The sequence below is a fragment of the Leguminivora glycinivorella genome, chromosome 11, assembly GCF_023078275.1.
Source record: "Leguminivora glycinivorella isolate SPB_JAAS2020 chromosome 11, LegGlyc_1.1, whole genome shotgun sequence".
Lineage (NCBI taxonomy): Eukaryota > Metazoa > Arthropoda > Insecta > Lepidoptera > Tortricidae > Leguminivora > Leguminivora glycinivorella.
Genome location: NC_062981.1, coordinates 20,691,888 through 20,705,088, shown reverse-complemented (window position 1 = coordinate 20,705,088; position 13,201 = coordinate 20,691,888). Strand labels below are relative to the sequence as shown.

The window sequence follows — 13,201 nt, the reverse complement described above, 5'->3', positions numbered from 1 at the left end:
GACCACTTCATTTTAAAAGTAAACAAGATTAAATACGAATCCACAATTGCTATTATAAAATCGACCATTACCGATCACTTTACAACGTTTCTATCTTTATCCAAAACAAAAGAGGTTTACAATCTGACCAAAAACAAGATGTCGTTAAATTTCGAAGGTGCTCAAAAGTACCTGCAAAACAAAAACCTATCTGAATTAATGTTACATAAGGACCCTGAAATAATTACCGAACAACTTATACACATTCTTAGCGAATCCATACAAGAAAATACCAAAATCAGTACGATAACTAGCGCAAAACGTATTACCAAACCTTGGATTACACAAGGATTACTGCGTTGCATAAGAAACAGAAATAAACTTCAATTACAAGTTCGAAATAACCCTGGTAATGCAATAGTAAAAATAACATTCGTCAGATACAGAAATTTTTGTAACAATTTATTAAAAAAGTTAAAAAGGGACTACGAAAGACAATTGCTAGCAAGTTCACTTAATAATAATAAGCTACTGTGGAGGAATATAAAAAACCTTACTTATACTAGTAAAACAAACAAGATTCATCCAGAATTATACAATATTAAAGATACACCTATTAAATCCGCTGATCACATAAATCATTACTTCTCGAACATAGGAAATCAGCTTGCCAAAGAAATTGCCCCCGTTTCTCAATGTGACTTTAAAATACTGCTTGATAATCTCCCGGTGCAATCAGAATCCTTTATGCTCTTTCCTGCCTCGGAAGATGAAGTTTACCACATTATATCAAACCTAAAATCGAGTAGTGCGCCTGGGTGGGACAACATCTCAACCAGATTTTTAAAATATGTATCTAAAGAGGTGGTTCCAATTATGACGCACTTGGTGAATTCTAGTTTTGCACAGGGAATATTTCCAAGTGCGTTGAAACAATCCCTTATTACGCCTGTGTATAAGAATGGGGATAGAGATAACGTCAGCAACTACAGGCCAATTTCAGTCCTATCTGTAATATCAAAGATCATGGAAAAACTATTAAATACTAGACTGTTAAATTACTTAAATAAATATAAGTTGCTTTCAACCTCACAATACGGATTTCGACAAGAAAAGTCTACTGAAGATGCAGTTACTGCTCTCACCTCTCTAGTCTCAAACAATTTGGATTGGAATAATAAATGCTTAACAGTCTTTTTAGATCTAAAAAAAGCCTTTGATACTGTCTCTATTCCCATCCTTATACAAAAACTGGAAAAATATGGTTTTAGAGGTATACCACTATCTCTTTTTAAAAGTTACCTAACGAACAGGAAACAAAAAGTCAAACTTGGTGATGTTATCAGTACAGATGAGGAAGTCCTATATGGCGTACCACAGGGAAGCGTACTGGGGCCATCTCTATTTTTGATTTATATCAACGATCTCTGCAATATGGCTATCCCGAACGCAAACCTATTCTCGTACGCTGATGATACCGCCGTAGTTTTTACCGGAAAATCCTGGGACGAGGTTAAACTAAATGCTGAGGCTGGTTTGGCACTAATATCTAAGTGGCTAAGAGCAAATTATTTAACATTAAATACAAACAAAACTAATTATATTTGCTTTTCCATCTCAGACAGCACGCAACCACAATCTGATCTGGCTCTTAAAATACACTCCTGTCAGTCATTAGGTGCTGATCCTTGTACGTGCCCAACTCTAGAAAAAATTACCCAAACAAAATATTTAGGAATTACTTTAGATCAACACCTAAACTGGTATGCTCACATAGAACACATCATCTGTAGGGTTAGAAAACTGACGTGGATCTTCAGGACGCTGAGGCACATTGTGCCAGTTATTTATACACAGAATCAAACTAAGACACGTAACCTACTAAACGAAATATATATATCGCTGGTTCAGTCTGTCTTGGCGTACTGCATTCCTGTCTGGGGTGGTGCAGCTAAAACTCGCTTCATTCATCTTGAACGTGCTCAGCGAGCATTAATAAAAATAATGTATTTCAAAAAGAGGAGATTTTCAACTGCTGAATTATACAAAATAAGTGACCTTCTGTCCGTAAGAAAATTATACATATTGCAATGTACCCTGAAAAAACACAAAACTCTGCCTTATAATTCTAAGTATAAAAATAAAAGGAAAATCGGAAATGTTGCAATATCAAACCGCACCAGAACTGCATTTGCCAACAAACAGTTTACCGAAAAGTCAGTACACTTATATAATAAGATAAATAAAGAACTCAATATATATTCTAAAACACACTATGCATGCAAAAAGATACTAACAAATTGGCTGAAGACCAAAGAATACGATGACATAGAAAATTTACTAGCATAACTCCAGGGAACTTACACACACATACACACACGCGCACAAACACACACACATACAAAAAAGCACACACACACACACACACACTCACACACACACACACACACACACACACACACACACTCACACACACACACACACACACACACACACACACACACACACACACACACACACACACACACACACACACACACACACACACACACACACACACACACACACACACACACACACACACACATACACGCTCATAAACGCGAGCGCGTATGCACGCACGCTCACACGCTTGCATGCTTATGTTTAGATAGATACATTTTTAGCATAATTATGTTTAACATATTAATTACTTACATACCTCTGAAACTTCAACCTTAGGAAGAGCGGTGTCTCCCGACACAAGCAATTTTGCTTACTGGGCGGCCCCATCCCATGTATTAAATAATGTATGTTTATATCACAATAAAGAATTTTGATTTTGATTTTGATAGTAAAGCATTTAAGGCTCCTATTAGCGCTAGATTGCGTCTATTCATGGGCAGACGTGGTAATCGTGGCCTAGGGTTGTTTGTGGAGCGATACTGCGTAATCGCCTCTTCCAAAGACCTCCTCAGTTGCTCATTGGCAGGCTCACTCTCGCTCTGACTCGCGAAGTCCCCACCGTCGTTACCGGAATCAACCCGCGGCGCCTCCGGTGCCAGGTCGGGTTCGGGCACCGGGTCCGGCGACATGGCGGGCAAATCCCGCCCCGAGGCGGGGTCCGCGCGAGTAGCGTGAGCCTCCTGGCGAAGCCGATCAAGTGTGGCGTCATCCAACCGCTTTGACCGCTGAATGACACGCACCTGATCCGACAGTCGCTGCTCCGATACGGTGGTGGTGGGTTCAAGCGTCTGAAACAGAAGCAGCATTCTTGAACGATACGCGGACAGCCTAGTTCCCCCCTCTGTAGCCCCATAGTACGCTCGCATGACATTCTCGTTCATCAACTGAGACCATCTCATGCGGCGCACTACACCACCGGCAGCGAGAGCCATGGGCGGGGCAGGATGTCCCGCAGGCCCCAAGCGTGCCGGCAGCGGTGGCCGCCCTCGTCGCGCTGGTGGTCGTGGCGGCGGCGGCGGCGGCCCGCTCTCGTCGCTCGACTCGCTGGTGTCGGCCGCGGTAGCGAACTTTTCGCTCGACGGCGGTTGCGAGGAGACGGACGAGGCGGGCGAGAGTGTATAGGCTTTTTCCCCGAAATCGTTAATTCCGCGTAGCAAAATTTGCATTCGCATTTTTCCCCATTTTTTTATTCTTCTATGCGCAGGTGCCACTATTCGTATATATGTTCAACGCATTAATTTCTAATCCTTTTTTTGGCTTGTCGTATTTTTATCCGTGCGTTTTATTTTCTAATGCGCATAGTTTCTATACGTATATTTTGCCTATAGAATAAGTTCTCAATTTTATTTTTTCACATGCTGCCACCATGCCATCTTCATAATCTCACCGTCACAACTCACAACCGTCAAAACCACCATATATCGTTACCAGATACTAGGATAAAATCAATTCAAGTATAACTTTTATTAGTAGGGTAAATGCACCAGTGCCGGCCATGCAGCAGTGGTCAGCCATTTTTGCATATTTCAGGCTGTAATTATAATTTTTTTTGGTTGATTGAAGTCAAAATTAGATAAAATCATAGATTGATTAATTGGTAATTGTAAAATATCTCAATATTTAAAATTGTTCAAACATTAATCTCAAACGAAATTCAAAGAGGTACTGTCTTTTGACATGAAACATTATGTGAACGCCATTTTTATTACAATGTCAGGGTAGTTGCACCATTAGATGACCGACACCCAGAAGATGACCGATGGGTCTAAAAATATAAATAATTAATTCACGAATAATTTTACGCACCCGGGAGTATTTTTCTTAAACGCAGCAACTGATCGTCAAAACTAAAATTTAAATTCCCAGACAAATGAGCCATGAACACGTCTGTGAGCGGTCGTCGAGTTTGTTCTTCACGCTAAAATCGCATTTTGTATGCATTTCTTATTAAAGAAAGGCCTTCAAAATTTAAACTTTTTAATTCGTAAAAAATAGAATATTACATTTATTAACGCAGTTTACTTCCGTATATATTCTTGACTAATGTCTCTATTGTTAACATTATTAATAATAAGGTTTTTTTTACTTATTTTATGAGATATTTGCTGGTCAAGTTATGGTTCCAATATTGTACGTTCGTGCGAAAAGATGAACGACGGTCAACTTTTGGACAAAGGCTCGTTTTTTTAAATGGTATTATAAAATTGAATAAAATAGGTAGATGTACTATTTTTACATCAAATTAATTGTTTGTTAGTCGTTGATTTTTTAACCATAAGATGAACGGAACTATTTTATATGGTAAGGATTTATTTAAATTTTAATTTGTATGAAAACGAGATTGTTCAACTAAACAATCTGTTTTTTATCATGCAGAAACGTCTGCGAGCGATATTACATATTTTTAAATTAAAGGAAAAATGGAAAAATTCACACCTCCGGCAGGACTCGAACCTGCGACCTTTGGCCTTGCCGGGGCCATCGCGCTTACCAACTGCGCCACGGAGGCCTGCTGGATGTGTGCGAATTTATCCATGCCTTCCATCAATTCTCAACCGCAGTTGGTAAGCGAGATGGCCCCGATGGCCAAAGGTCGCAGGTTCGAGTCCTGCCGGAGGTGTGAATTTTTCCATTTTTCCTTTAATTTAAAAATATGTAATATCGCTCGCAGACGTTTCTGCATGATAAAAAACAAATTTAGTATGGGTTAGCACATTGTTACTGGCGAATTCTCAATGTAAATTGAGACTCCAGTGCCTGTTAAGATCTATTCTTACGGGTAGATGTTTGCTATAACGCCACCCTAAGGCGGTCGAGAATTGATGGAAGGCATGGATAAATTCGCACACATCCAGCAGGCCTCCGTGGAACAATTGGTAAGCGCGATGGCCCCGGCAAGGCCAAAGGTCGCAGGTTCGAGTCCTGCCGGAGGTGTGAATTTTTCCATTTTTCCTTTAATTTAAATAAACAATCTGTACCCAAAATGTGAACTAGGAAAATTTTCTGGTTCATCTTTTAGGTTGCGTTCTTTTAGGATTCCAGTAAATGAATTTTGCGTCAAATTAGTTCGTTCAATTCATTAGTGTTGTGTCCAGAACATGAACCAAATAAATTAATTCGTTCAAGTTCTAGGTAGAGGCTGCAAAAATGAACGCTTTAATTTTTAGAATATTTGTATATTTTTTTTAATTAACGCGTGCTGTTTTTAAATAATGTAAGACCATTTTATATTAATACCAATGCATTTACAATAGGCGCAAAGTTAAACTGTTTCCCACAAATGCTACTTTTGTCCCCGTCTGTTCATCTATTGGATTTACATCGTTCATGTATTGGGCACATTATTCTGACTTTATCCTGGTTTATCTATCGGGGTCAAACCGTTCAGAGATAGGGCACGTTGTTCAACTACTGGGAATTTTGACCCCTTTTTAGATATAATAATTTTTATAAAATTACTGAATCATAACACGAGACCCGAAAGTAGCTTATTCTAAATTCAATTCAATGCGGTATCACATAAAAAAATTTAAATTGTTAAGAATGAGCTATATCATATAAAAGAAAATTGACAAAATTAGGAAATTCGCTTAACTGTTCATCTTTTGGTGATTTCACCCCCCAAGATTTTTGCTAAAATGTTATCAGCCAAATTATGATTTCTTGGTTCAGGCACTGGTCCCACCACGAGCTAGTAAGCTATGAGCTATCGGGCTATAATTCGTTCAAGAAACAAACAAAAGATAATCACTCCCGTGTAAATAAAAGAGACACGGCGATGTTCATACCTACTCGCCCAGTGGTGAGCTATCAAAATAGCCGTGTTTCTTTTATTTCCACGGGAGTGGAGACTCCAACCTTATTATTAATAATGTTAACAATAGAGACATTAGTCAAGAATATATACGGAAGTAAACTGCGTCAATAAATGTAATATTCTATTTTTTACGAATTAAAAAGTTTAAATTTTGAAGGCCTTTCTTTAATAAGAAATGCATACAAAATGCGATTTTTAGCGTGAAGAACAAACTCGACGACCGCTCACAGACGTGTGCATGGCTCATTTGTCTGGGAATTTAAATTTTAGTTTCGACGATCAGTTGCTGCGTTTAAGAAAAATACTCCCGGGTGCGTAAAATTATTCGTGAATTAATTATTTATATTTTTAGACCCATCGGTCATCTTCTGGGTGTCGGTCATCTAATGGTGCAACTACCCTGACATTGTAATAAAAATGGCGTTCACATAATGTTTCATGTCAAAAGACAGTACCTCTTTGAATTTCGTTTGTGCTTAATGTTTGAACAATTTTAAATATTGAGATATTTTACAATTACCAATTAATCAATCTATGATTTTATCTAATTTTGACTTCAATCAACCAAAAAAAATTATAATTACAGCCTGAAATATGCAAAAATGGCTGACCACTGCTGCATGGCCGGCACTGGTGCATTTACCCTACTAATAAAAGTTATACTTGAATTGATTTTATCCTAGTATCTGGTAACGATATATGGTGGTTTTGACGGTTGTGAGTTGTGACGGTGAGATTATGAAGATGGCATGGTGGCAGCATGTGAAAAAATAAAATTGAGAACTTATTCTATAGGCAAAATATACGTATAGAAACTATGCGCATTAGAAAATAAAACGCACGGATAAAAATACGACAAGCCAAAAAAAGGATTAGAAATTAATGCGTTGAACATATATACGAATAGTGGCACCTGCGCATAGAAGAATAAAAAAATGGGGAAAAATGCGAATGCAAATTTTGCTACGCGGAATTAACGATTTCGGGGAAAAAGCCTATACACTCCTTATTGGTCTGTGTCCCAGCTCAATACAACTTAATGTGTTGTCACAAAACTTGGAACAGAAAACTCTGGAGCCGATTGTAAAAAAAAATTGTAAAGATTTTGATCTTGTTTTGACACCACGTTGACAAAACCTCACGATGACTGTTTTTATTAATAACGTTGTGGGTCAATCCGCGGCAAGAGTAACATGAGTCACGATTTTATGGCATGTTCCATTTATTCACGATACAAGTTCAAGTGATAATCTATCTCCAAATAAGTGTTACTTTCCCGATATTTATACAGATTAATCAGGGGCCAAACGACCACTTTTCCAAAAAGTCGTCATCTCTTCTAAATACCTAAAACAGGTATGGATGGGTTCCTCGTTCTCTCTAGATTACGAATTGACCTGTTTTAGTTTAAGGAGGGGAACGGGGACGGGTCGAGAAAAGGGGGAGAAAGATGGCGGCCGACCATGATAGATATTTATTCACATCTCGAGTCCTTTCATTTGCAGCTGTAGTTCAAATAAACAATCAATGAAGTCGTGACTCGCGTTACTTGTACGTGGATTCACCCTCGTCGTAAATTTGTTTCGTTCATTTGCATAGTCCCTGGATTTATAATAAGTCAACATCAAATAGTAACTAGAAATCAGATTAAACATACTTGCTTTAAAAATCGAAATAAGGTGTCATATATTAAAGAAAAAAAATGATGAGCACCACCAGTAGTGAAGGCCGGATTCGAACCGGCGTCTTTAGCACACCGGGCTAACGCCATGAACCCCTAGGCCACCTCGCCACCTCGGCAGTTGCATACATAATGATCACGGAAAACCGTTCCGTTTTCCGTGATGCATGCAACTGAGTCGAAATATCGGGAGCTCGACAAAAATCAAAAAGGTAATCACGGTCTATATCCCGGTCAATATAAAAATCTTGAATAAGTATATAAAATAGAATCGGCCTCCGAAAAACTTCTGGAAACTTCGTCAGAGGCGCTGTCGCTTCCCATAACCAAGCATTGTGTTTACGTTCAATCTATTATATGACCTAAACCTTAATGATTAAGGGGTATATTTAAATGGCGTTTACGTATTAATGAAAACGTTATTCGGAGGCATAATATTATACTTGCTCTTCACTTGTAAAAGATTAATTCAAATCTTAATATTAATCCGTTCGAGTTAACAGGCGTTTCGAGACGCACCGTATTTTGTTTGTACGTAATTAAAATTGTTAATTTGATTTTGCTGGGATGTTTCTTAGTACATACCTATTCGTTTAATTTATCGATAATCCTTAGGTTTCCTGTGTTAACTGAACAGGATTAAAAAACGTGTATTATATAAACTCATTATTAATAGGCAGTAAGTACATACTTACTTGTTATGATTCGTACACTGCAATCTATATTTTTAATGCAAACTATTTGGCTATTAGGCTACATTCACGTACGTATCAAGAAAATAGTGAACCAGAGAACTTAATTTAGATAGAAGAAACAAATTCATATATTTGTGTAGGGGCCGAGCGTGTCAAATTTTGTACTGAAGTTGATTCTTGCCTGTAATTTTAAATATGTCTCAGGCTCTTGATTGTTCATAATTTTTGTGTTGTTGCAATTGAATATCACGTAACGAGGCATTTTTTATGTTTTGGTTGACTTCAACTTACAAAAATTGACGCCCGAAAGCTGCAAGCTGCGAGTAAAGACGGACAACTCAGTGGATTTCACTGAGTTCATTTGACACGCTAAGTAGATACGTTTGCTTGATCTATGGTATATATGACATCTGTGTAGTGAACAATGCCGCAGTATTCCACTAGAATGCCACTATAATCAACCATGTCTCCTTCCACTCCTTTGGATAGTAAGGTATCCGCGGACGGTCTGCAGCACTTTTTTAAGATGCTATGCTATCTTCGGACGACCAAGTGGTTAAACGACTAGCCAAACTCATGACACTTTCGAAGATTATACTTTCTCTTGTGTCCTGCATACCCTTTGTGGTAATACAGGCCCAAGCTTATATAGTGCGAGTATGTATGTAAATTACTTCTAATTGTTAAATCAGTACACCTTGTTCCAGGACAACCCAGAGAACCAGTTCAAGTCCATCCCCCTCGGCCTTTGGTGGGCCATCGTCACCATGACAACGGTGGGGTACGGCGACATGGCCCCCAAGACGTACCTGGGCATGTTTGTGGGCGCGCTGTGCGCGTTGGCCGGCGTGCTGACCATCGCGCTGCCCGTGCCCGTCATTGTGTCCAACTTCTCCATGTTCTACTCGCACACGCAGGTGAGTGTGGTTACTGTTGCCATGACAACGGTGGGGGACATGCCTGGGCGTGTTCGTGGACGCCCTGTGTCCAACTTCTCCATGTTCTGCTCACACACGCAGATGAATGTGGCTATAGGAGGATTTTATAATTAGCAAGAGTCTTGAAAAGGAAAAAAATAAACAAAATAACATATGAGTACTATAAGTATTCTACATTCACAACAAATCAAGAGTAATATTTAAAAATAAAAATAAATATTTAGAAAATTTTAATGTTTTTGATGATAAAAATGTTTTCGAATTAGACAAACGTGTTTTTTTTAGTAAAAATTCATAAAAATACCCTTCGCTAGGTTTTAAGGTACAACCAGTCAGTAAATTAGGTACTCGTAATGAGATGCTGTTGTCTAGCAGAAAATCAAAAATTCATCCTGTTATTAATTAGAGTGGAAATCGAAAGGGAATACATTGCCCCGCTCGCCTTTTTTGATCTCTTTTAACCACCACTTGCATAAAATACTATTACTGTATTTTCATGGAATGTATTATTTGTGAACCCTCTAAACTTTTCGATCACGTTTATAAGAGTGTCTAAGTACTTACCTTCAGTTTACTGTTTTGAAACTAAGTTTATATTTACGTCAACACCACCGTCCTATTTTCAACTTCCTACAAAAGAACTCATTTAAACTTTGAGCTATATGTATATTTGTGTCCATCACCTGCCAAAACCTAACCTGGCAGGCAATTTGGAATCACAAACTTACTTTTGCGCTTGGCAAAATGAATCACTGAATTTTTTTCTTGCAAACTGTTTGTAACACCTGAACTGAAGTGTCCGATACCAAACGCATGTATAAGTCGGTAATGTATTAACATTTCGTTGCAGACTCCCGATTTTCGGTCAATTTAAAGTTTTTTCTTCAACAGCAAAGTGAGAAAGTTAAATAAGGGAGTTTAGGAGTCAGTCAAAAATTAGACATAGTTTGAATTTAACCCAAGTTTGATCCAGCTATCTTAAATCTCTCTCTCTCTCTCTCTCTCTTTCTCTCTCGTTTGCGCAGGTATGTGTACGAGTGAGATGCACTGAAATTTTGTGTTAATGCTGCTCTAGTTTTAGGGACACTTTTGGCGTGTAAGGGGTTGAAACAAAGCGAAATTGTGGAATTGCAGTGACAGGTAAATTCATGTTAATCATGCCCTATAAATGCATTAATTTTATATTCATTGTTTTTAATTCAAAACTTACCTACCTATTTCAAATTAATCTCTCGATCAACATTGATCAGTCAATGTTATAAGTCACACATGATTATTAATTTTCTGTTACTACTGTGTACTAGTGATTAATTGTCACTTGGCCTGTAAACCGCCTGTAAGCCGCCAGCAAGGAATTCCACTCCTTGGCAGTGCACATAAGAAAAGAAGAAGCAAAGCGCTTCGTGCGAATTCGCGGAATATCTACCAAGAATGGGTGGAAACCGGCCGTGAGTCCGATGCATGGCATGGATTATACATGTGTGGCTAAGAATTTCACCATCCCATTTCCTCCCGTGGGTGTCGTATTATGTCAACTGTGGAGGTTGTATGTATATACCTGTCACTGCAAAAAAAATCAAACCCTTAATTGCTGGAGTGGAAAATCAAACCTTTTAAGCAGTTTCATGTATTTTGTCTGCCTTTTTATGGAAAAAGGGAGCCTATAAGTTTCTGGAAAACGCACAACCATTGAAGTATAAAGTGTAATGCTGCCAGGTCTGAATAACCTACGCACATACGATGTATGCTTGCAGAATATAACCGCTTCATCGGCTCTTATGCTTCATTTGCTCTAAAACCCGAGGCGACGTGTGAAATATTGTTTAGTACCTACATATATTCTCGCCGTTGAGCACTGAAAATAGTGATGAAGATTTTTGTATAAATACCTAGGTTGCGTCAAGTTTGTTGTATTTCATAGCTATCGAGGTAACCGAAGACCATATTTCTTAATATATTAAATTATTAGTTAAAGAAACTGGTGCGTATTGCAGAAGGCATGGTACAATTTAAATTGTGTCCACATAAACTATTCCAAAATTTATACCTAAATTAGAGGAGCATTGATATTCCATATGTGAATAACATCACGTTACGAAATGATACAAACTCATACCTTCATACCTATGTTATTATCGTCAACAAGTGTAATAAGATAGTAAACCATCTGCCTAAGATATAAGTTCTATCGTAAGTTGGCAACCTATTTCTGTTGAGAAATCGTATAAAATATTGATAACCAGATCAAGTTTAAACGGAATCCATATTATAATTTTAACACTCAACCCGATATGAGGGATTGATAGTTATTCGTTATCACAATTTATACCAAGAAGAATAAGGAAGCCGAATATTTACTCGTAATTTCAACATCACATCGTCATACTTAAAGTGTAAATTGTATGCTGTGATTAACTATAAGTAGGGTGTTGATTGTAGATAGAGGCGGCTACCAGGTTTCGAAGAAATAAAAACTCCAGTTCTTATTTTCATTTGCTGCGGTGGTGTGTATGGGGAGCAGCGCGTGCGCGCTCTCTCGCCGTCGGTGTTCAAGTGACGCTCCGAGCGTCGGGGCGGGTATATATATACTTTCCCGGCCGCGAGGCTCGTGTACCATTCGTCAAGTGTGTATTGGTGCTGTGTGTGTCTATCGTGTAACAGCAATTCTTTATTTTTCAAATATAATTCTTATGAGATAAACATTAATAATCTTCTTTTACATTCTTATAAGTATCTACATTAATATATTCTAATTAGATTGTAAGTACCAGTGCCAGATACTTACTTTTATATTGATTGCCATGTTTTTTGGTATATAATTATGTATATACGACTGAACCATGTTTGGTTTTTTTTTAAGGATAAGTAAGAATCTGCAGTGCTAGTTAAAGTTCAGTCGTATAGTGAAGTGCTTAGGATTGGTGGGGAATAAAACGAACAAATATAAATCAATATTTCTTTATTACTTATTATCTTAAATCTACTAATCCTATATCTAACCTACGAGATCGTTGTTTATCTATAGTTTTGGGGCTAATATTTACGACATAGGGGATCAAATTTTAAATCGGCTTTTATAGTTTGTATTGTATCTTCTTTTGATGATTTTAGTCATCGTCCTATCCCGGCCGGTTTTGGCCTCAGCGACTGGGTTTCGGCTTATTATTGAAATCTACGGTCGTGAGCTCTCAGGTGGCTGTCGTAGCCTATTTTTGCAGTGAATGTACGACCACACTCACTGCATGTCAGCACCCAGATATTAATCCTAATAAACAAATAATCCCAGATCTTAATAAATAAATAAATAAATCACATTTCGAGAGTAAAATGTCACAAAAATATTACGAGTATTGTCATGCTGTTTAAGGTTACGTTTTTTTATTTTAACTTAAAATACGGGACTTCATCGAATATTACATTTTTAAACTACCGGATTTTTAGTTTTGAAGACGGGTGTTTCTGCCTAGTCTCAAAGTCTGTCTAAAGTTAACAACAAAATCTACCAAATTTTAACTTCTGATTAGCAGAAACGTCTGCCAATTTTGCTGCCGTTAGGCTTAGAATAAATTTATTTGCCCAAGGCAGACATTTTCCACTTTAAAAAAAAAATCTGCCAAGTTTTACGTAATAAAGCTCTTGAACTAAC

The 13,201-nt window shown here is 37.8% G+C and overlaps 1 protein-coding gene and 1 non-coding gene across 2 annotated transcripts in view; one reads left to right on the top strand and one right to left on the bottom strand.

Annotated features, from left to right (window-relative positions):
- The window catches only part of LOC125230862 (potassium voltage-gated channel protein Shaw-like), a 465,585-nt gene that overhangs the window by 325,189 nt on the left and 127,195 nt on the right, over window positions 1–13,201 (top strand). The window contains exon 9 of the mRNA XM_048136115.1: window positions 9,325–9,534. Within this exon, the coding sequence (XP_047992072.1) occupies window positions 9,325–9,534 (210 nt within the window). The remainder of the gene's footprint in view (window positions 1–9,324; window positions 9,535–13,201) is intronic.
- Trnat-ggu lies at window positions 7,961–8,033 on the bottom strand. Its single transcript has one exon. It is a non-coding gene; the product is annotated as a tRNA-Thr (tRNA).